Raw genomic sequence first — 19,897 nt, forward strand, 5'->3', positions numbered from 1 at the left:
TCAAGGGCCACCGGGCGTTAAGCCTTCCACCGTCTGGGGCCGAGTCGGTTCTAACCCATCTACGTCGTGTCCTCACTGGCTGTGCCCTGCCCCCTTCCCTCTTGTCTCACTAAGAGGGTTTGTCCTTGGTACATTTTCTTCCACCTCAAAATGAAAATGAAACTTGCCCCAGAAATTTGTGCTGTGGTAAAAGGGTCAAAGAGCTTATGCAAGGAGGGAGCTAACTGTGTGCTATTAGATTGTCACCAAAGGGCAACTAACCTTCACGGAGAATGAGAGCCAAGGCACCTCCACGGCGGGCAGGGGTGAGAAGCCTCTGGTCGCTGTGCTTACATGGACACTCTTCCTAAGGAGCCCAGGTTTTGGGGTAAAACCAACAGTGGGATGTGTTTGAAGAGTGTCTACCAGCCTGTGACGCAGAAAAGGAAGTCCCCTAGGAGCAGAGAGGCTGCTCTCCGACTCTGACAGATGCTCTGGAAGCACTGGACGGGTCCCAGGATGTTCTACAAAGGAAGGAACACCGGTCGCGCTGTGCGGCGTCTGGCGGGGGATAGGACCGCAGGCTCCGGGCAGGGTCTGGAGCCGCAGAGGGACGCTGTCTTGCTGGAAGCAGAGGATAGGTGATGTGGAAAGAGCGTCCGTCCACTGATGGGAGCCCAAGCCAGGCTGGAGGACCCTGATCCCTGAAAACAATGAGCCAAGAAGGAACACAAATGCCTCTCTGAAAAGGGTTCCCAAGGGAGGATGTGGAGAAACTGGAACCCTGTGCGCTGTTGCTAGGAATGTGAAACGGTGCAGCCCCTGTGGGAAACAGTATAGCAGATCCTCAAAGACTTAACTAGAAGTACCATATGATCCAGCCATTCCACTTCTGGGTATGATCCCAGAAGAATAGAAAACAGGGTCTTGAAGAGGTATGTGTGCACCTGTGTTCACAGAAGCATTAATCACAACAGCCACGGAGGGAAAGCAACCCAAGTGTCCTTCGAAGGACAAATGGGTAAACAAAATGGGGTCCATCCATGCAGTGGAATGTGACTCAGCCTTAAAGAAGAAGGAAAATTCTGACACCTGCTACCACATGGATGAACCTTGAGGACACTGTGCTCAGTGTAGCAAGCCAGTCACAAAAGGAGAGACACTGTGCGACTCCACGTGTACGAGGTCCCCAGAGGAGTCAGAGTCACAGAGGGTGGGGGCCGGGGGCGGGGGGAGGGAGGGGTTAGTGTTTAACCAGGATGGAGTTCCCACTGGGGAAGATGGAAAGTTCTGTGGATAGACGGTGGCGAACAGTGTGAACAGACTCGGTGACACTGAACTGTACACTTACGAGCAGTTACAAAGGTAAACTTTATGTCACAGGTATTTTATCACAATAAAAACATAGAAAAAATTAAGTAAAAATATTAGTAAAGGGGAAAATAAAAAGGTTCCAAGATTCGGCCTCAGCTCAGTATCAGCTAAAGCAACCCCTTTCTGCTTCTCCAGAAAAGGGCTATTTCCTGTGTGTGGTGTGTGGGACGGGCGAGAGGACCGCATCACCGCTTCCGACCCCCGAGTTGTCTGTCCAGGGCAGGCCCCCTGTGCCACCAGCTAGAGTGACGGCGGCAGCCCAGACCTCTGTCCCTGCACCCACCTCACTGAGAGTAGACCTTCCGCCACATTTTGTGGCAGGAAATTCTGTGGCCTGGTTACCAGAAATATGCTTATGGGTTGGAAAGCTACTTCCCTTCTGTTAAAAGAGGTAGAAGGCAGACAGTGTAAATAAAGGCTGGCCTAGGGGGAGACGGGAGTCTGCAGGCATTGATGAAACCTTTGTGCCAAGCCCCTCCCGTGGTTGACAAGGCAGACCTGGTCCTGCCCTCAGAGAGCAGACCTGGGAGTGGGCAGGAGTGGAAAGGAATCGGCCGTCAGAGAGACGCTGGGAGGATGGAGTGGGGGCACGCGCTTGGGTGTGTCCGGCAGGGAGGGCCGCGTCCAGCCGGGGGGCCGCTGGGCCTCGCTGGGGGGAGAGTATTTAAGTTCCTGGTTCTCAGAAGGGCGGAGTGGAAATAGCCCAGAATTCAGTTCCCCAAGCAGGAGGACAGGGAAAGGGACTTGGGACACAAAACTTCCCCTTCAGCTGGGCTCAGTCGTGTTTACAGTCACCAGGGCAAGGACCCTTAAGGGAGGTCTACCTCTTTCCTTCCTGCCTCCCTTCCTTTCCTTTGCCAGGCGGCTGGAAGAAGAGACAGCTCTGGCTCAGGGTCTGCAAAACAGTTTGGCTTCATCGCGTTTTCATCAGCTGACGGCAGGAAGCTTTCTGGGCAAAAAGCACGATGTCTCCGTGAGCAAACAGAGCACCGCCCAGTTCACGTCAAGGCTGACAGTAGTCCCCTCTCCTACGGCCCCGCCCCTGGTTCAGGCCCTGGTCCCTCTTCCCCAGCCCAGCCTCCGACTGGCCGCCCAGTCATTCTCCAACCGAAGAGTTTCAGTGGCTTTCACAATAAACATTTCCAGCGAGCTTCAAAGTGTCAGGAATCAGGTCAGGCTCCAGAAAGAGAGATTTAGACAGTGCTCCAGCCTTCAAGGTCACGTTACTCCCAGAGCACAAATAACGGCCTGGAAGTAAGAACAAACGGGTCCCAGACGATGGCCTGGAACTAAGTGTGAATTAAACGCGCTCCAGCCCTTCCGACAGTTGGCACCCCATCTCCGTCCGTCTGTGACCACTTTCTGCCCCCCCCACCTCTGTCCCTGAGGGTCCTTTGGCTTAGTGTGTGCCCTTCCCCCGCTCCCCGCCCGTGCTCAGTCCCTCAGTCTCTTTCTTGGGTTTTTCACTTTATCTCCATCTTCCTCTCTTGTTTGCCTCTCTGTAATCAAACACCTGCATTGTTTCCCCAGATCTGACCCTTACTCCCTCAGCCATCTCGGACAAATTACCAACCTTATCGTCCTGGATTCCTCATGTGTAAAGTGAAGACAACGCTTCCTGCTTTGCTGGTGGCCTAGAGTTGCTATGAAGATCAAATATATACATGGATTGAAAGTGCTCCCTAAATGGCAAAGAGCTCCACACGTGTATTTTATTATCTCATTCTGTCTCGTCTTAAACGTGGGCTCATTTCTCTTTTGGATGCTGCGAACTCCTTGAAGACTAGGACCATGTGTCTCTTCACGGGGCTGGCAGATTTCAACAACGCCTCGGGTCTCAGCCGGAGGAAGAGCAGGGTCACGGGGTTACCCGTCTCCTGGTGACGCGCCCAGCACACTCGATGGGAAAGGCCCTCTGGAGCTGTGCAAACCCTCCCGTCGCCCAGGGCAGCGTCTGAACGTCTCAGAAAATGGGTTGACCTTCCTCTGCCACAACTTAAGTTGCACTTAATTTTTTAACCATCTCTAAGCCAAGATCAGGGGCTCAGAAGGGTGTTTTTTAGCTGCGGGTGTGCAAGCACACTGCCAAGTGATGACTCAGACGTCCGGCTCCACTCAGTCATCGGGCAGCGGGATGACCAAGCCCGGACCCCAGCCACGTGGGTCAGCTCCACCCCCGAGCCCGCACCTCCTCCGCGCGGGCCATGGTGCATCTTCTGCCTCTGTTTCTTCTCATTCTGAAAGAAAGTGACGAGACTGAAACCAGGGGGCCCCAGACAGCTGACTGAAAGAGGAAGGCAAAAGGACTTTAACTTATTGAGAACATAAACTCAACACAGAATATTCACCTGATACAGATGAACAGAAAGTCATCTCTGGCCTTTAGACACTCATTTCCATTAAAAACCCAAAGAAAACATTGTGATTCTTGAAATCTGAATGAGTTTTTGTGACTGCCGTGACAGAGGACCACAGGTGGGGGGTTTAAACAACAGAAATGGGTTGCGTCACAGCTCTGCAGGCTGGAAGTCCAAGATCTAGGTGCCAGTCAGGTTGGCCCCTTCTGAGAGCCTTTCTCCTTGGCTCACAGACGCCGCCTTCTTACGTCTTCCCTCTGGGCGTATCTGTGCCCAGACTTCCTCCTCTTATAAGGACACCAGTCATATTGGCGTAGGGCCCACTCATGTGACGTCAGTTTACCCTAATTACCTCTTTAAAGGTATCTCCAAAATACGGTCACGTTCAGAGGTCCTGGGGGTTAGGACTTCAACATGCCAAGTGGAGGGGACACAGTTCAGCCCATGACGGAGCCCTAGAGCTTCCAGACAGTGTCTGCGCTGGTCCACACAGCCTTAGCTTAAGACTTTTCTCCAACACACTCCTCATCAGCCTGTTTGGATTGTCTTCCTTTGAAGTACATAACGTTCCTGGGGACAGGTTTTGTCAACAAATCAGGGAACTGGCAGGCACCACCTCTACAATTTTGTCTTTTTCAAAAAAGAAAGAGACTGGGTCTACGCAGCACTCACCCACACAGGCTGTAATAACACGCGTGCCCACAGCCCATGAGCCGAGGGCCAGCTCCTCACGCTGCGCTGCGGTCACCACGCCTGCAGGTCAGAGTCCCATAAATCTGCTGTCGCCTTCAGTGACTCCCGGGTTTTCCCAGATGTTTGAAAGTATTCTAAACGAGGTGGAGTTCAGAGAGTTCGGGGCGACGGTCATCCCTGCAAGGAGGCAAATTGTAATTCTTTTAGAAAGAAGTTAGGAATGACCAGAAGGGCAATAGTAAATGGTTTATAAAATAGAGCAACATCCGTAAATGAACAGGCAGGCCGGGTGCAGTGAGACTGCAGCCGTGTTCGGCTTTGTGAAGGAAGCCTTCCGAGACCGAGGGGATGACAACGAGGAGAGTCCTGCCGCTTCAGGTGAGGAGGGACCCAGCGGGACTGGGAGGAAGAGGAGTCCGTGTGGGACCGTTGTGGAGGGTGGGGTGTCTGGGCCTAGAGCCCGGTGACCGCCCTGGGACCTGTCCTGTCCCGCGGGCCGCCCCCAGGGCAGGAGATGCACTGGTGTGTTTCAGCCTCATGCTGCGACCCCTAGTAGGGCGTCCGGCCTGGACCCCGACGCGATGCCGAGCTCGGGAGGGGAGGCGGGCTTGCGCTGGGGGTGCAGGAGCCTCTCCCTCTTCTAACGTCACTCGATGATTGTGCAGGGCGAGGTTGTGTTTTGCTTTTGTATCTCTAGCATCCGGGCCAAAATCAACATTCGATGTGTTTATCAAACTAAGCTTTTGTAAAGGGAGGAAATGGTTTCAAATACCAGACAGTTCTTCGGTACCTCCGAGCACATGACTGAGCGATGAGGCAGGTCACTGCCCCGACGATAAGGGCAGAGATGACGGAAGGGAAGTTCAGCTGCAGTGACTATTGCTACAAAGCTTTTTGTCTCCCGGAGTAACAGAAAGCAGAGCACACGTCCCTGTGTAAGAATCTCACCAGTTTATGGGTGGTGGGAATCTCCATGCAAATCCTCGTAACAGCAGAAAAACGGAATCTCTCCTCTTCAGCCCTTTCTGCCACCCGGGTATGTGGTGATGTGTGGACGCCTCCGGCTCAGCCTGATAGAGTATCTGGCAAGATCCTTTAAAGATTCTTTAAACAATAGAAATAAAGCAGTCCTTCTCGTCCCTAAATAGTGCGCAACTTTTCTGAGAAACGAAAACCCTAAAATCAGGCTGTCAAGATAGTGAGCTGCCAACCGAGGACCCCGGACGGTGGCACACACGGGACCCCGCTGTGCAGGCGAGGGGGGACCCGGCAGTGACTGGCCACCGCTCCCAGGGGAGAGGGGCAGCCGCTGTGGCCCTTCTGTCCCTCCTGTGTCCTGGCTGGATTCAAGGTCCTTAAACGCGGGTTCTATCGTGTGCCTCTGTGACCCCACCCTTTGTGTGGAGCTCACTTAGCATTTGATGTGTAACCCCCACACTTTTCCAGGCTTCCAAGAGGTTATTTTCACTCAGGGTTGTGATTTAATAAAGAATGAATTTGGTCTTTGATCCCAGTTTCTGGCAGAGAGCTCCTAAAACTGGGGTGACTAGGGGGGTTGGAATTTCCAGCTTCACCCCCTGACCTCCACGGAAGGGAGAGGGTTTGGACGTCGAGGTTAATGACATGGCCGATGAGGACTCGGTCACACTCACGTAAAAGCCCCTGTTGCTGGGACGTGGGGCCTCCCAGGCCGGTGAGCACAGGGCGGCGCGGGGAGGGTGGGGCGCCTGGGACGGGAGGCCCCGCCCCTTCCCACGTGACTCGCACGTGTCTCTCGTCCATCTGGCTTTTCCTGAGCTGCATCCTTTATGACAGACCAACTGCAGTGGCACATGACATGCTTTCCTGAGCTCTGAGAGCCTTTCCGGCAAATGTGAGCCCAAAAAGGGGGCTGTGGGAACCCCATGTATAGCCGGCTGGTCGGAACCACCTGGGACTTGCAACTCGTGTCTTAAGTGGGGGCAGACTCATGCGACTGAGCCCTTAAATTGTGGGGTCTGAGCTAACTCCAGGCAGGTGGTGTCAGAACTGGGCCAAGCTGCAGGACACCCAGTCAGTGTTCCATTGCTGGGTGTGGCACAGCCACACGGCTGGTGTCAGAAGCGTGTTCAGTAGCAGGAGAGACAGACAGTGTTGCTCTTCAGTATGTGTAGACTTCACTTGTTAACTTATATTCCGTCCATAAACAAGTGAGGAAAATGCTCTTGTTTACAGCTGTTGTAATTACAATAAAATTTAGAAATAATCATAAGCCCAAATCCCCAAAACTGTATGGGACTTCCATTAAAAAAATAAAATCTAGACAGAGAGATATAAAAAAGATTTGAATAGAGACTCCTCTCATTTTCCTGAGCAGAAAACTAAACATTATAAATAGATTAATTTACCTGAATAATTTATATGCTTAATGTTACGCTAATCCCTCTAAAAGAATCCCAAAGTTTACAAAATTATTTTGGGTGTGGGAAAATTATTCTAAACTTCACCTGGAAGAATAAAAATGAAAAAAAATAGGTGACTGGGGAAAAACAGATTATTTTACAAATAATGTTGAGAAACTGGCTATTTGTAAATAAATCAGATTAAATCTTCTCCTGAATGTCAACAACACAAAAACAAATTCTAAATGGATTAAACAGTTAAATCGATTTAAAAAGTAAAAGCATAAAAGAAAAAATAGGTGACTAATTGGTTTCTCCATGGGAAGGTAATTCTAAGAATGAAAACAGAAAGCAGTGCCAGAAATCTCTTAGGAAAATCTAGAGTTTACTACAGAAAAAAACCCTGCTTATTAATGAAACATTGTAACAAAATTTATGAACAGTTCTCACCAATAATAAAAGAAATGCAGTACATGGATAGCCTTGTGTAGTATATAACATTGCAGATGTTTTAATTTACAGAAAATGTACCATATGCCTCCTTCCGTCTGTTTTTACTTAACATCATCTCTCCACGAGACTGAACACACACCTAGTCTGCGCTCTAGTTTTTAACTCCCACGCGGTGTTCTAAAGTGTGCCCCCCACTCTCATGCTCTCTCCCCACTGGGATGGGCACCTAGGCAGCGTCCAACCTCCTGCTCCACGAAGGAGGCCACAGCGAAGAGCGCAGTCCCAGTGCCTTCACTGACTTCGCCATGACGTCCCCTGGCCACGCATCTGGAAGGGAGCCGGCCGGACCCTGGGACGGACACCCAGTGGGGACACTGATTGATTACTTCCTGTGTGGGTGTCTGGTTCCTGTTCCCGAGGTGCTGTTTCCCTGCTTCCTGGCTTTCACTGGGTTGTATCCAACTTCGCCACACCAGGCACCTGACGGATGTAGACAGGCATCTCACGGTGTTTTGTGTTCCTCTGGTCACTAACTCACCACCTGTTCTCTCTGATTTGTAAGAGTTCTTTGTGTATGCTGTTTAATTCCTTGCTGATTTTTTAAAATTTTGTAACTGAATTTTACTTTTTCTTCCAATTTTACTGAGATATAGTTGACATACAGCATTGCGTAAGTTCAAGGGGCACATAAAGTCTATCCATCTTGTCGTCTTCTGAGAAGCACTTAGGTTGCTCCCATATCTTGGTTTTTGTGAACAATGCAGCAATGAACAGCAATGAACATAGGGGTGTAGATATCATTTTGAATTAGTGCTTTTGTCTTCTTTGAGAAAAATATCCAGAAATGGAATTGCTAAATCACATGGTGGTTCTATTTTTTTTTTTTAATTTTTTTATTGAGTTATAGTCATTTTACAATGTGGTGTCAAATTCCAGTGTAGAGCACAATTTTTCAGTTATACAGGAGCATACATATATTCATTGTCGCATACTTTTTCACCGTGAGCTACCACAAGATCTTGTATATATTTCCCTGTGCTATACAGTATAAACTTGTTTACCTGTTCTATATATACCTGTCAGTATCTACAAATTTTGAACTCCCAGTCTGTCCCTTCCCACCCCCCTCCCTCCTTGGCAACCACAAGTCTGTATTCTATGTCTATGAGTCTGTTTCTGTTTTGTATTCATATATATATATATATATATATATATATATATATATATATATATATATTTAGATTCCACATATGAGCAATCTCATATATTTTTCTTTCTCTTTCTGGCTTACTTCACTTAGAATGACATTCTCCAGGGACATCCATGTGGCTACAGATGGCATTATTTTATTCTTTTTTACGGCTCGGTAGTATTCCACTGTATGAATACATCACATCTCCTTTATCCAGTCATCTGTCGATGGACATTTAGGCTGTTTCCGTGTCTTGGCTGTTGTACGTAGTGTTGCTGTGAACATGGGGGTGCAGGTGTCTTTCTGAAGCACGGTTCCATTTTGACTTTTTTTGAGGCGCTGATGCACCTTCCTGACGATGAGGGATGCTGAGCGCCCTTTCATGTGTCTGATGGCGTCTGTATGTCTTTTTTGGAAAAATGTCTATTTAGGTCCTCTGCCCATTTTTCAGTCAGGCTGTCTGTTTTTTTTGGATGTTGAATTGTATGAGTTCTTTGTATATTTTGGATATTAACCCCCTATCAGATATATTATTTGCAAATATAATTTTTATAGATATTTAATGGTATTTTTATAATATTTTCTTTCAATATGGTTATGGTGTTCTTCAAAACTGAGTAACTTTTCACTTTATCACTTGCTTAGATATTATCTTTCCTTTTTGTCTATTATCAACACTTTTTTAAATTCAGAAACAGTTACAGGTACTGGGCCAATGGGATATCCATATGCAAAAAAAATTAAGCTGGACCCCTACCTCATATCCTAGACATAAGATGGATTAACAATCTAAATATAAGACCTGAAACCATAAAAGTCTTAGGAAAAAACACAGCTGTAAATCTTCATGACTTTGGTTATGGCAACACATTCTTAGCTGTGACACCAAAAGTATAAGCAACAAATGAAAAAAAGCAGATAAACTGAACGTCACTGAAATTAAAACTTTCATGGTTCAAAGGATCTTATCAAGAAAGGGAAAATATAACCTAAAGAATGAGAGAGGAGATTTGCAAATCATGTATATGATAAGGGTCTAGTATCCAGAATACATAAAAAACTCTTACAATTTGACAACAAAAAGACAAACAACCAACGAAAACATGAACAAAGGACTTGAACAAACTTTTCTCCAAAGAAGATACATAACACGTAGCCAGTAAGCACATGAAAAGGTGCTCAAGATCATTAGTCATTAGAGAAATGCAAATCAGAAGCACCACGAGGTTTCACTTCCCACCCACTGGGACAGCCAACATCTAAAAAACAGAAAATTACAACTATTGGCAAGGATGTGGAGAAACTGGAACCCTCATAAAATGCCAGTGGGAATGGAAAACGGGGCAGCCACTGGGGAAAGCAGCTTGGTGGTTCCTCAAAAACTTAAACATAGAAGAATTACCATCTGGCCCAGAAATTTCCTCCTAAAACTGCAAGTACATGCCTGTTCATAGCAGGATCACCCACAGAGAGCCAAAAGGTGGAAACAAACCAAATGTCCATCAGTGGCTGGTTGGATAAACAACATGTGCTCTGTCCATACAATGGAATATTACTCAATTAAAAAAAGAATATGAAAAGGAGTATATATGTGTAACTGACTCACTCTGCTGTACACCAGAAATTAAGACAACATTGTAAACTGACTACACTTCAATAAAATAAATAGATACATACGATGTTGTGTTAGTTTTTCGTGTACAGCAGAGTGAGTCAGTTATACACATACACACTTTTTTATCATTCAGAGGTTATTGCAAGATACTGAGTGCAGTTCCCTGCGCCATACAGCAGGACCTTGTTGTTTATCTCTTTTATATATTGGGCTGCATCTTAACTATAAGAATCTATTGTCCCGCGACCCTGATTAACAAGCGCAAGTGAGTGGTCGGTCTTGGGGAGAAGCCAAGTGTGCTGGCGGGTCACCCAGCCGGATGGGGAACTGGCCAGGCCCATCCTCAGGGTGTGTGGAGTGCGACACGGGACACACACAGAGGGAAAGGCTCCCACGCGGTAAGCACGTCCCCCTCACGGGGAGGAAAACCTGCCGCAGAAGAGGATGCTGTTGGTCTCGTTGTGCCTGATGAAGAAGAGGAAGGGGTGGTCGGCACAGAACCTGGGTCCAAGCTCCATGCAACACTCCACCACGATCAAGGCCGAAGCAGCCGCGGCCTCCGTGCCTTCCTCGTTCACCTCCACAACGCTCCTGTGGGCGAACATGGACAGACACAGGTCCCTCGCGGCCGACAGTGCCGAGAGGTCGGCCTTGCCCTGCTGGAAGGCGTCCACCACCCCCAGACGCCGGAGCACGGACCCCATGTCGTAGTTCTCCTCCAGTTTAAATCTCGGGAGGAAAACTTCAACTTCGGTGCTCTTCATGCAGCCTGGCGAGGTCCAGGCGAGGAGCTTCTCAAAGGTGAGGTTTTCTTCCACCTGCAGAGTCCACCAGAATTCGACTTTGGATTCACACTTCAGCATGTGTCTACGTGCACAAAGGCCTACCCGCAACCCCTCCTCCTCTCGCAGGAGGACCAGCGCCACCCTCACCCGCCAGGACGCGCGTGAGACCGCATCCTTGTGCCCCCCCACAGCTCCCTTCCGGGACAGGGGGACCCCAGCCGCCTGCAGGCCGGGGCCGCGCCGTTCCCGTCCTCACCCACAGCTTTTACAAGACATGCTTTATCCTGACAGTCGTCAATGCCCGGCGGACGACACCTTTTTTTTTCCCTTTTAACTATGAGTATTTTTTTTAAATGACAGTCATCTTTATTTATTTAAAAAATTTTTTTTGTTAATTTTTTGGGGGGAAGTAATTAGGTTTATTTACTTATTTATTTAATGGAGGTGCTGGGGATTGAACCCAGGAACTCATACCTGCTAAGCACGCACTCTACCACTGAGCTATAACCACCACCCACCAGAACCCAAGAGTCTGAACACTGGGCTCTGCTGCCCGGTAACCCGCATCCCAGCTTGAAAGCTGGACCTGGAAGGTGGAGGTGGGGCTTGAGTTCCAGCCTATGGGGTTCAACTCACCGAGCTCAGGGCCACGTGGTGGTCAGGGAGCAGGATGACCATGCTCAGCTCCTCGCCAGCATAGGGCAGCTCCAGCACCTGGGCCTGCACCTCCTCTATGTGGGCGAGTCTGAAGGTCCCTTCCTGGAACATCATCTGCACCGGCCTTTGCTCCTCCTGCCGGAAGCAAACAGACGGGCGCGGGCAGAAAGACGGGTTACCACGGAGGCAGCAGACTTCCCGCAGAGCTGCAGGCGACCCCGGAGGGTTCCAGCACCAGTGAACGGTACTCGTGCTCTGGTTAATAATTACAAACTGTCCGCTCATTCCTTCCTGTTACCACTACAAGGCGTCTATTGTAAGCAGACGGGCTGGCCTGGGGAACAAGATGTTTTATTCAACAAGATAAATGTGATAATTCTGCATTTTCCAGAAAAGGAAGACAGGTTTCCCACAGTGGAAGTACATCCAGCAACTGTATCTCAAGAAACAACATAATCAAATGAAGTTAAATAGGAAATGACTTCTATTTAATTAGAGACAGGTTTTATGATAAAGTGGGATGAAACTTCTAGTTTCACAGGGACGTGACCAGGAGTGTGGACGGACGCACAGGCTCAGAAGGCAGCCTGTCAGTAAGTGTGAGGAACCATGTGTGTCTTCGTGCGTTTAATCCAACTGTCCTGAGCAGGGGAAGAGCTCAGCGGTAGAGCACACGCTTAGCATGCACCAGGTCCTGGGTTTAATCCCCAGAGCCTTTCATTGAAAAAATAAATCAACCTATCTCTACCCTAAGGAAAAAGAAAAAATAAACAAATCCAAGTGTCCCACGTCTGATCCTCTGATTCAAGGAAATAACTTTTTTTTAAACACAGAAGTGCTATATGCATGCAGAAGTGAACTGAAACACTACAGTTATTAAATTCATTTTTAAAAGTTGACACAGGCCATCGATCATAAAAATTAAAACAGTTTCTAAAAGCAATGCTAGAAAAGTTGTTCCCCCTCCCTGCCTTTGCAACCAGAGGGCTGATTAAAGTACATGACCCCCAAAAAGGGCTTTACTCCTATCAGTTTCCAAGCTGCACTAAAAGGGTATTTGTTTAAAGGGTTGGAGGGTTTGGCAAACTATGATAACACCTGCCTGAACCAAAGTTATACCTCCGTGTCGGGGCTAAGGTCTTTGTCAGCTAGTTCTCATACTAGAAAGTTATAAACACTGAATTCGTAATGTTAATTAACAGCAACTCGAGTCTATTGATTTTAATTTTTTAAATACCTGACTAAAGAAATACGTTTCCACGTTTTCTGTCTCTACCCCCACCCCAACACACGCATATCACACCTTAACACCTGGGGGAGTTTTTTGGGTTTGGGTTTTTTTTTTTTTTTTTTTTTTTTTTTTTGCTTTCTATCTGAGCAACTTGGGCTTAAAAGAAAATCTTAAGCTTCCAGAACTGAATGTGTGGACCCATTCAAGCAGTAATGAGTGTATGAGAAATTATCAAAGGCAACAGGTGCAGTAATAAAATGCAAAAAAAAATATACAGACAGCAAATAGTTTTCTGTACCCTCAGTTCTTTTCTACTGAGTTCAAGATCTCATTCAGAAATGTGTTAAGTTTTGAATTATTTTAACCAATCATTAATGCTTTCACAAAGGTAACTTTTTCCATTCAATTTCGTCATCAAAGTAGCAGGATTTTCAGAAGCTTTCCCCACCTGGTTTACTCTAAAAGGCATCTCGCTTGTGTATGATTTGTTGAATTGCTCATTCCACCTTCCTTTGAAGTAGATGGCGTTGACGAGGACCAGCCTGGTCTGCTCATCAATTGAGTTAAACAGCAACAACTCTGGAATTTTACCTTTTGGGAAAAGTAGAGAATATATTCCACTGATTTTTATAAAAGCATGATGAGTCACTTGTGATAGAGCTTACTGGCAGACCCTTAGTTATGAGTCAAGGACCAAACGTTCTTTTTTCCAATTTGCCGAGTTTGGTCATTACATACAGAAATCACACACACGGGTGGCATTCACCGTCACCCGCGCTTCCGGACATATGCAAAGTCAATGACGTGATGGAATTCTCCATCACTCAAGGGAAACACTGCTCCAGGTTGGGGAACCAGACAAGCAGGAAATGAGGGGTGGGCTGGAAGGGCCTCGGTTATCTCACGTGGTCAGACGCCCCAAAGCTATGTCCTGGGCTAACGTTCCACACCTGCGCCTGGGCCCAGCAAAGGCAGCCACGACGAATGGCCGAGGGGAAAGCCTGGCAATGGGCAGCGTGGGTGCTCGGAGGGGCTTCTGGAAGCCTCCAGAAAAGACTTCACTATTTGACCCTCCAGACAAAGCACCAGATACCCCCGGAAAAGGTCGGGTGACAAGTGAAAGATACTCCCTTCTTCCCCTGGAGAGCGAGTGGTCCCTGTCCTATGAACTAAGAGCATCCCTGCTAAAGCGCCGCCTCCAGGGGCCTGAGTGGTAAACGCAGATGGGGGAGACGGCGCTAAGTCTTCGAGGAAGGACAACCTCTTGTTCTTCACTGTCCCGTGAACTCACAGAAAGAGCAACGTTCCTACTGGAACAAAGTGAAGCTGGCGCAGAGGGGCCTGCGCGGGTCAAATGCCACACCCTCAGTGATCGCGGGGGCCAAGACTGGAACATGCCACCCTCCGAAACAGAAGCAAATAAGGCTCAACCCCCGCCCCTCCAAAAAAGGCTGATTTCCGTCTGCAGAATCCGTCAGCCCCAGGGAAGCCTGCAGCTGGCCTAGCACGCCTAGGGAAGGGACCGGAGGCGGAAGACAGGAGAGAGGCAGGAGGGCAGGCACGGGTAACGCCCGGGGCAAAGGCAGTGGTGCTGGGCCCACATGGACTCTGGAAAGAGGAGGCCCAGGTGCAGGATCCGACGGCTAGTCTCCTTCCTACAGACGTGCTGGGCGCACCCGACACGTGAACGTCAGAGGCCAAGCGACAGCACATTTCACTGTAAGTTATTAAGCTGGAAACCTGGCCTGTGAGTTTCTTTTGTTTGTATCAGTCACTCTGGCCCTGGGCCAATGGACAAAATGAAGTCTCTCTTGTTGAAAATCCAACATCTGGACAGAACCTCTGTGAGCCCACTGAGGTTCAAATGTGCCGTGAGGCCCCTCCTGCCAACCTGGCGCTGACCACTGAAAGACTAGTGACGTCAGAGAGGGAAGGGATGGGGAAGAGAAGAGGAAGGATGGGAGGAAGGGTGGGTAACATGTGGTTCTGACCTTCAGTCTTTTTTGAGACCCAGGCGTTTATCTGTTTCCTGGATGGCTCTGCAGCGCTGGCGAAGGAGAGCTTCTCCAGCTCGGCCCGGTAGAACCGAAGACAGGACTCCTGAAAGGTCTTGAGGAGGGTGGGGGGAGAGCGGCCAGTGAGGCTATATTTCCTCAACAAAACGCCAGCAAGCTTCCAAACATCCTGAACATCACACACTTTATATTAAAAAGACCACACAGCTCTTAAAACTGATCATCTTAGTCTGCGAGGTATTAAGATATCACTGTTTATGCACAGGTATGTACTAAGCCATGAGAACCAGAAATGGATAAATGAACTTTGGAAATATCAAATTTTAAATAATTCAAGGAATAGTTATAGAATTAGAAGTTCTTAAAGTAACATTCATAAGCTTCGCTCCCCTAGGGTCTTTCTCTCAGACTCTGTATTTTGATGACCACTTTCGCTGTTCTGTTGACTCAACTTACAGAGAGAAATTCACAAGTCTCCTCTCCAAAGAGCCCGTTGGCCGTTCTCAGCACGTACTGAGTGCCTGGCTTGTTCAGTGCGGCGAGAAGTGACTGGAAACCCTGATGAATGTCTTTCTCTGGGTTTAAAGAAAGCAGCTGTTGAGATAAATAATTCAGAAATGATCAATGTTGCTCTTCAGTCTCAAACAAACTTGTGAGCAAAATTCTTTTCTCAAATACTTCACAAAATTTTCCTTTAAAAGGACAATCACTTTCATTCTAAGTGCAGATTCAATACATACTAAAGAAGTAACACCACGTGGGGCTGGGGGGAAGATACAGAGAGAAAGAGAAGGAGGCGGGGAGAGAGAAAACAGAACAGAAGTGAGAGAAAGACTCGGCTTTTCTGTCCAGGTAGGTCTCTCTTGTTTAAAGAGGAATAGCAGGAAAGAATGGCAGGGATGAGGAGGGTTCAGAAAAGGAGCTGTTTTATAACCTTGCCTCCCAAGGAAAGCACTAAGTGTGCCTTAAGTGGAGGAAGACTTACTTCTAAAATTTACAAAAAGAAATAAAGAGAGAGATGTAGTTAAAAAGCATTAAAAATTCAAGGAGAAACTGGCATCAGTATAATGGGAAGACAGCACTTTGAGTGTCTGCCAGCTTAAACAGAGGCCAACCTAGCCCTCTGAAAGAACGTCCCTTAATGTGACAAGCAGCAACGTGGATTTAGCATCCTGTTGCCCGTTACTGTCCCGCTGAGCACGGGAGGGCGAGGACCGCTCCATGCCACATCTCACAAAGTAACCAGACAACCTGGGGGCTCTCCATGAAGCTCCATTAGGGGCTCGTTGGCCTAAAACAGCAAAGTTCATCAAGCAGGAAGAAACCCCTCCACACCTAAACCTTCGCTCCCACCTGCATGAGCTGGGGAACGCTTACAATGAGTAACCACTGCCGACAAGGGTTCTCAGGGCAGGAGAGTCATGTTGAAACAGGAAGGCACATGACGAACACTCCCGCGTGGCCCAGGTGGGAGCTCGGGCACGGTATCAGTCTTCTGGTTTTGCCCTGGGCACGTGTCTACTGCCCACTCTGCAAAATCCCCTGGGGACAGGGACAGACTTATTTTGGATGTTGACTTAATATTTGTTAGACTAATCTAACTAGCGCCTACGTCCTCTGTACACGTGAGAAGCACACGCCTTTTCACCCTCTCTGCATATTTCTGTCTGTCCCCTTACCGAGCCGGAGGGCATGTTGGTATGCCAATGACTTGAAATAGATATTAACCTACCGTTCCTTACCAATGAATAATTATACTTACAAAGTCTTTTACTCTAAAAATGAGATAGATCTTAGCTGCTGGGATTTCAAACAATTTTGGTATCATTTCCTAAACAAAGATAAAGTGCTCGGACAAAATTTTGATAGTTATATCGAAGTTATTAACTGGAGAAACGTTTCCACAAAAAAATCTCAGCTAAGGAGACCCCAGCCCTGCCGGCTGCATCTGCTTCCCAGGGCAGCCCCACCTCCCCGAGACGGCACCTGTGTGCCCATGAGGCATCCACCCCGCCCTGCTTCAGGCAGCTCTGGAGAAGGGCTGAAGCTGGGTGACAGAACAAGAGCAGAAAAGGCAGTCCCTGCTCCAGGCTTACCTGGGCCACCTGGGCAGCTGTGTCTCCTTCTGCCCCTAGGAAGACCATGGCCAGGGCAGAGGAGATGCTCACTGGAGAATAAAACACGTTGTGCGAAGGGTCATCTTGACATAGAATCTTTAAAAGGCGGAGAGCAAAGGTGCCAATTGCTTCCGAAAGAGCATCCATGATGCCAGGTCTGGAGACAGAGAGTGAAGGGAAAGGCTGTCTCAGTAAACCCTCAGTGCAGCTGACCTAATGCATGGCCATTTTGGAACTGTACTTTTTTCATCTGAAAGCTCAAAAATATTTTAAGCTGGAGGAAGATCCAAAAAACAAGTCCAATGTCAAGGTAATTAGCTAAGCACGGTACTGGCAACAGGTCAAACTAGCTTGGGAGCCCTGGGAAAATCAAGAGATGGCTCATAGGTGCGTGTGCACCCATGTGCGTGCGCGCGCGCGCGCGCACACACACACACACACACACACACACACACACACACACACACACACACGGCTCCCGGGAACTCTGAAGTCCAGTCATTTCCCATCTGAGGAGGAGGCCAGGGTCAGGGAGGAGGAGGGGGAGGAAACCCCAGATGAAAACGCGCAGGTTCTCTGCCTGGTCCCCACAGCACCACGTCTGTTCTTGCGGACGTTTACCAAGAGCCCTTGTGAGATTTTCAGCTATACACCAGACCATGGTCTCCCCGTTTGCCAGCTGATACTTGGAAATTGCTAAACTACGTGGATAGGCTGGAATCGGGCATAAAGTTGTCTGCGAGGCAGACAACTTCCACCCACAGTGGCTGCGCAGTCTGGGGACAGCCCTTAGCTCCTGCTGGCCAACAACTCCTGCTATCACCCAGCTCAGAGGGCCGCTGCTCGCTGATCTCCCGACCTCAGGGGACCTTCGGACATTGCAAACCGGCCCAGACACTGTATGTTGTTTTTCAGGGTGTTTTGTTTCGTTTTGTTTTTTGGCTCAGAAACACAGGTTTGGAAGCTTCACTCATTCGTCCCAGCAAAAGCCACCAGACTGGAGTCCCCCCGCCGCCCCCCTCCCACGAGGCGGGGGAAGTCAGTGCCCGTGGGACGCGGGAAAGGCCCGGAGGAACGGGGTCCAGGAGAGCAGAAGGGACGACCAGGCACTGCCAGCGAGAACGGGGAGGCCGGGACTGCGAAGCAGGGGAGGTCAGACGCACGCGCTGCTGGGCAGGGGGTGCCGACAGCTCACCTGAACCTGGGCGCACCCGCCATCAGCCCCCAGCATAGCTTAGCAATGAGACCCTCAGGCACCCAGGTGCTCGCCTCAGGCCCTGAGAGCCCTCGCTGTCCTCTCCCGCCCTTCAGCCCCCCCATCCGTCACCAAGGCTGCCTCTTTCCCCTAAAAGCTCTGGACCGGGTCTGCCTCTGCTGGTGCCGCACCTGGCCCGGACCCCGTCCCCCACCCCTTCCTGCCGCCGCTTGAGAGCCGCAGGCCACTCGCCCCGTCCCCTCGCCCCGAGCTCTCCCGCGGCCCTTAGCGGCGGCTCTGAGGCCCTCGGCTCAACCGACTGAGCGCCGCCCGGCGCCCGGCTCCGGCTGCAGCCCCTCCGAGCCACCTCTGAGCCTCTGACGCCTGCTTCCCGCACGCACTCACCTTCCTCGCTGCGCAAGCAGCGGCCTCCGGCGGCCTCTGCTCCCCTCCCCGCGCGGCCCCGCCCGGCGGCTCCCGTGAACAGGCCTGCCCGCCCGCCCCGCGCCCTGCCGGAGGGGTCCCCCACGGCGCGCCGCGCCCACCTGCCTCCTCGGCGCCGCCGCCCGGACCCGACTGCCCCGGCGCAGACCCGGCCGCCGCGGGTCGTGAGATGCGCGCGCTCGGGACTTTCCGCGCGCCGACCGCGGGCGGGGCGGGGCCGGGGGGCGGGGCCGGGCCCCCAACTCACGCCCCCGCCCCGCCCCGCCCCGCCCCGCTGAGACCCACGGATCCGCCGCGACCCCGGCCGCCGGGACGCGGGAGTGTGGGGGGCGCCGGGCGGGGCAGGTGCTGCAGGCGACTCCCACAAGAGGTTCTGAAAGGGAAGGCGATTCACAGTGACCGCCCGCCGTGCTCCGAGGGGACCTCCAGGCTGGCTGTCCGTCCAGTGAAGAAGTGACCCCTGGGGCGCCTGCTGACAGGCAGAGGGCCCGGAGCCCTGGACTCCTCTACTTCAGGGAAGCAAACAAAGGTGGAGAGGCAAAACTGTTTTAGGGTAGGGAGGTCGTGGGTCTTTATGGTGGTGTGCTGTCTTACAGGGACGAAAGATTTAGCCAGAACGAAGTGTTCGTTCGAGGTGCCACCACTGATGAGCTGTCCTGAGCCCAGGTACAAAGCCAGGCGTCCTCACTCCTAGGGTCCGAGATGCTGGTGCTTGGACGGTGCTGCTGGCGTGTAAGCAAAGCGACAGAAACAGATGCGGGGTCAGACTGGCTCAGGACGTGGGGGTCCAGAGACAGGACAGCTTCCGGCTGGTGTCAGAGGTTTGGGGTGTCATCTGTGACCCATCTCATCCTTCACGTGTCAGTGTTATCCCAGGCTGGCAACCAGAGGCCCCAGCGACTGGAAACATGTTGACCTGATGATGTCCAGAGGAAGGGAACAGACCCAAGGACTGCCTCTCTGAAGCAGGGAGACTTTCTCGGAAGCCTTGTCCCTCAGCAGATTTCCCTTTCTGTTTCAAATGAGCCCAAATTAGTGCATTCTCCTGAGGGCCTGAACTAGGGTGAGGCGAGCCAGGTAACTCAGGCACAAAATCTAAGGGGGCACACGCTCCTGCACCTGTGTGACCCTAGGGACCAGAGCATCCTCACATTTTGCACCCTAAGTACCTCCTTTTTTTTAAATAACAACTTTATTGAGATATGGTTAACATATAATATTCACCTTCTTAAAACATACAATTCAGTGGTTTTTAGTCTATTCACAGCTATACAACCATCACCACTAACACCAGAAGAGCTCCATCCCCTCAAAAAGAAAACCGAATCCAATAGCAATATCCTCTGCTCCCTCCCCACCCCCCAGCCCCTGGCGGCCACTAGTCCATCTTCTGTCCCCGTGGGTTTGCC

The 19,897-nt window shown here is 50.0% G+C and overlaps 1 protein-coding gene across 8 annotated transcripts; it reads right to left on the bottom strand.

The window, feature by feature from the left end:
* Positions 1-1,331: 1,331 nt before the first annotated feature.
* SERPINB9 (serpin family B member 9) lies at positions 1,332-18,740 on the bottom strand. Of its 8 annotated transcripts, none has more exons than XR_012500885.1 (9): positions 18,590-18,740; positions 16,829-17,006; positions 15,189-15,326; positions 14,709-14,826; positions 13,166-13,308; positions 11,466-11,621; positions 5,352-10,635; positions 4,383-4,580; positions 1,332-4,280 (listed from the first exon to the last, which is right to left on the bottom strand). XR_012500885.1 is itself a non-coding variant. In XM_074347996.1 (7 exons), exons 2-7 carry the CDS (start codon positions 16,994-16,996, stop codon positions 10,297-10,299), a joined length of 1,062 nt encoding a protein of 353 aa, XP_074204097.1. In that variant the 5' UTR covers positions 16,997-17,006; positions 18,590-18,740; the 3' UTR covers positions 1,332-10,296. The 8 variants fall into 8 exon arrangements, 3 of the variants coding, with proteins under 3 accessions (XP_074204097.1, XP_074204095.1, XP_074204096.1); XR_012500887.1 differs by having other exon boundaries at positions 1,332-3,590; positions 4,063-4,280; positions 4,383-10,635; XR_012500886.1 differs by having other exon boundaries at positions 1,332-3,590; positions 3,702-4,280; positions 4,383-10,635.
* Between the last annotated feature and the right edge of the window lie 1,157 nt (positions 18,741-19,897).

Source organism: Camelus bactrianus, chromosome 20 (genome assembly GCF_048773025.1).
Source record: "Camelus bactrianus isolate YW-2024 breed Bactrian camel chromosome 20, ASM4877302v1, whole genome shotgun sequence".
In the NCBI taxonomy this organism is placed as follows: domain Eukaryota; kingdom Metazoa; phylum Chordata; class Mammalia; order Artiodactyla; family Camelidae; genus Camelus; species Camelus bactrianus.

What these genes read in the sequence shown, in the direction of transcription:
- SERPINB9 (XM_074347994.1), bottom strand. Translation starts at nt 16,996, where the DNA reads ATGGATGCTCTTTCGGAAGCAATTGGCACCTTTGCTCTCCGCCTTTTA. An exon ending in CAGCTGCCCAGGTGGCCCAG is followed by an intron (nt 15,327 to 16,828) that starts GTAAGCCTGGAG and finishes TTATCTCAACAG; the next exon opens with CTGCTTTCTTTAAACCCAGA. An exon ending in TGCCTTTTAGAGTAAACCAG is followed by an intron (nt 11,622 to 13,165) that starts GTGGGGAAAGCT and finishes TGCTTCCGGCAG; the next exon opens with GAGGAGCAAAGGCCGGTGCA.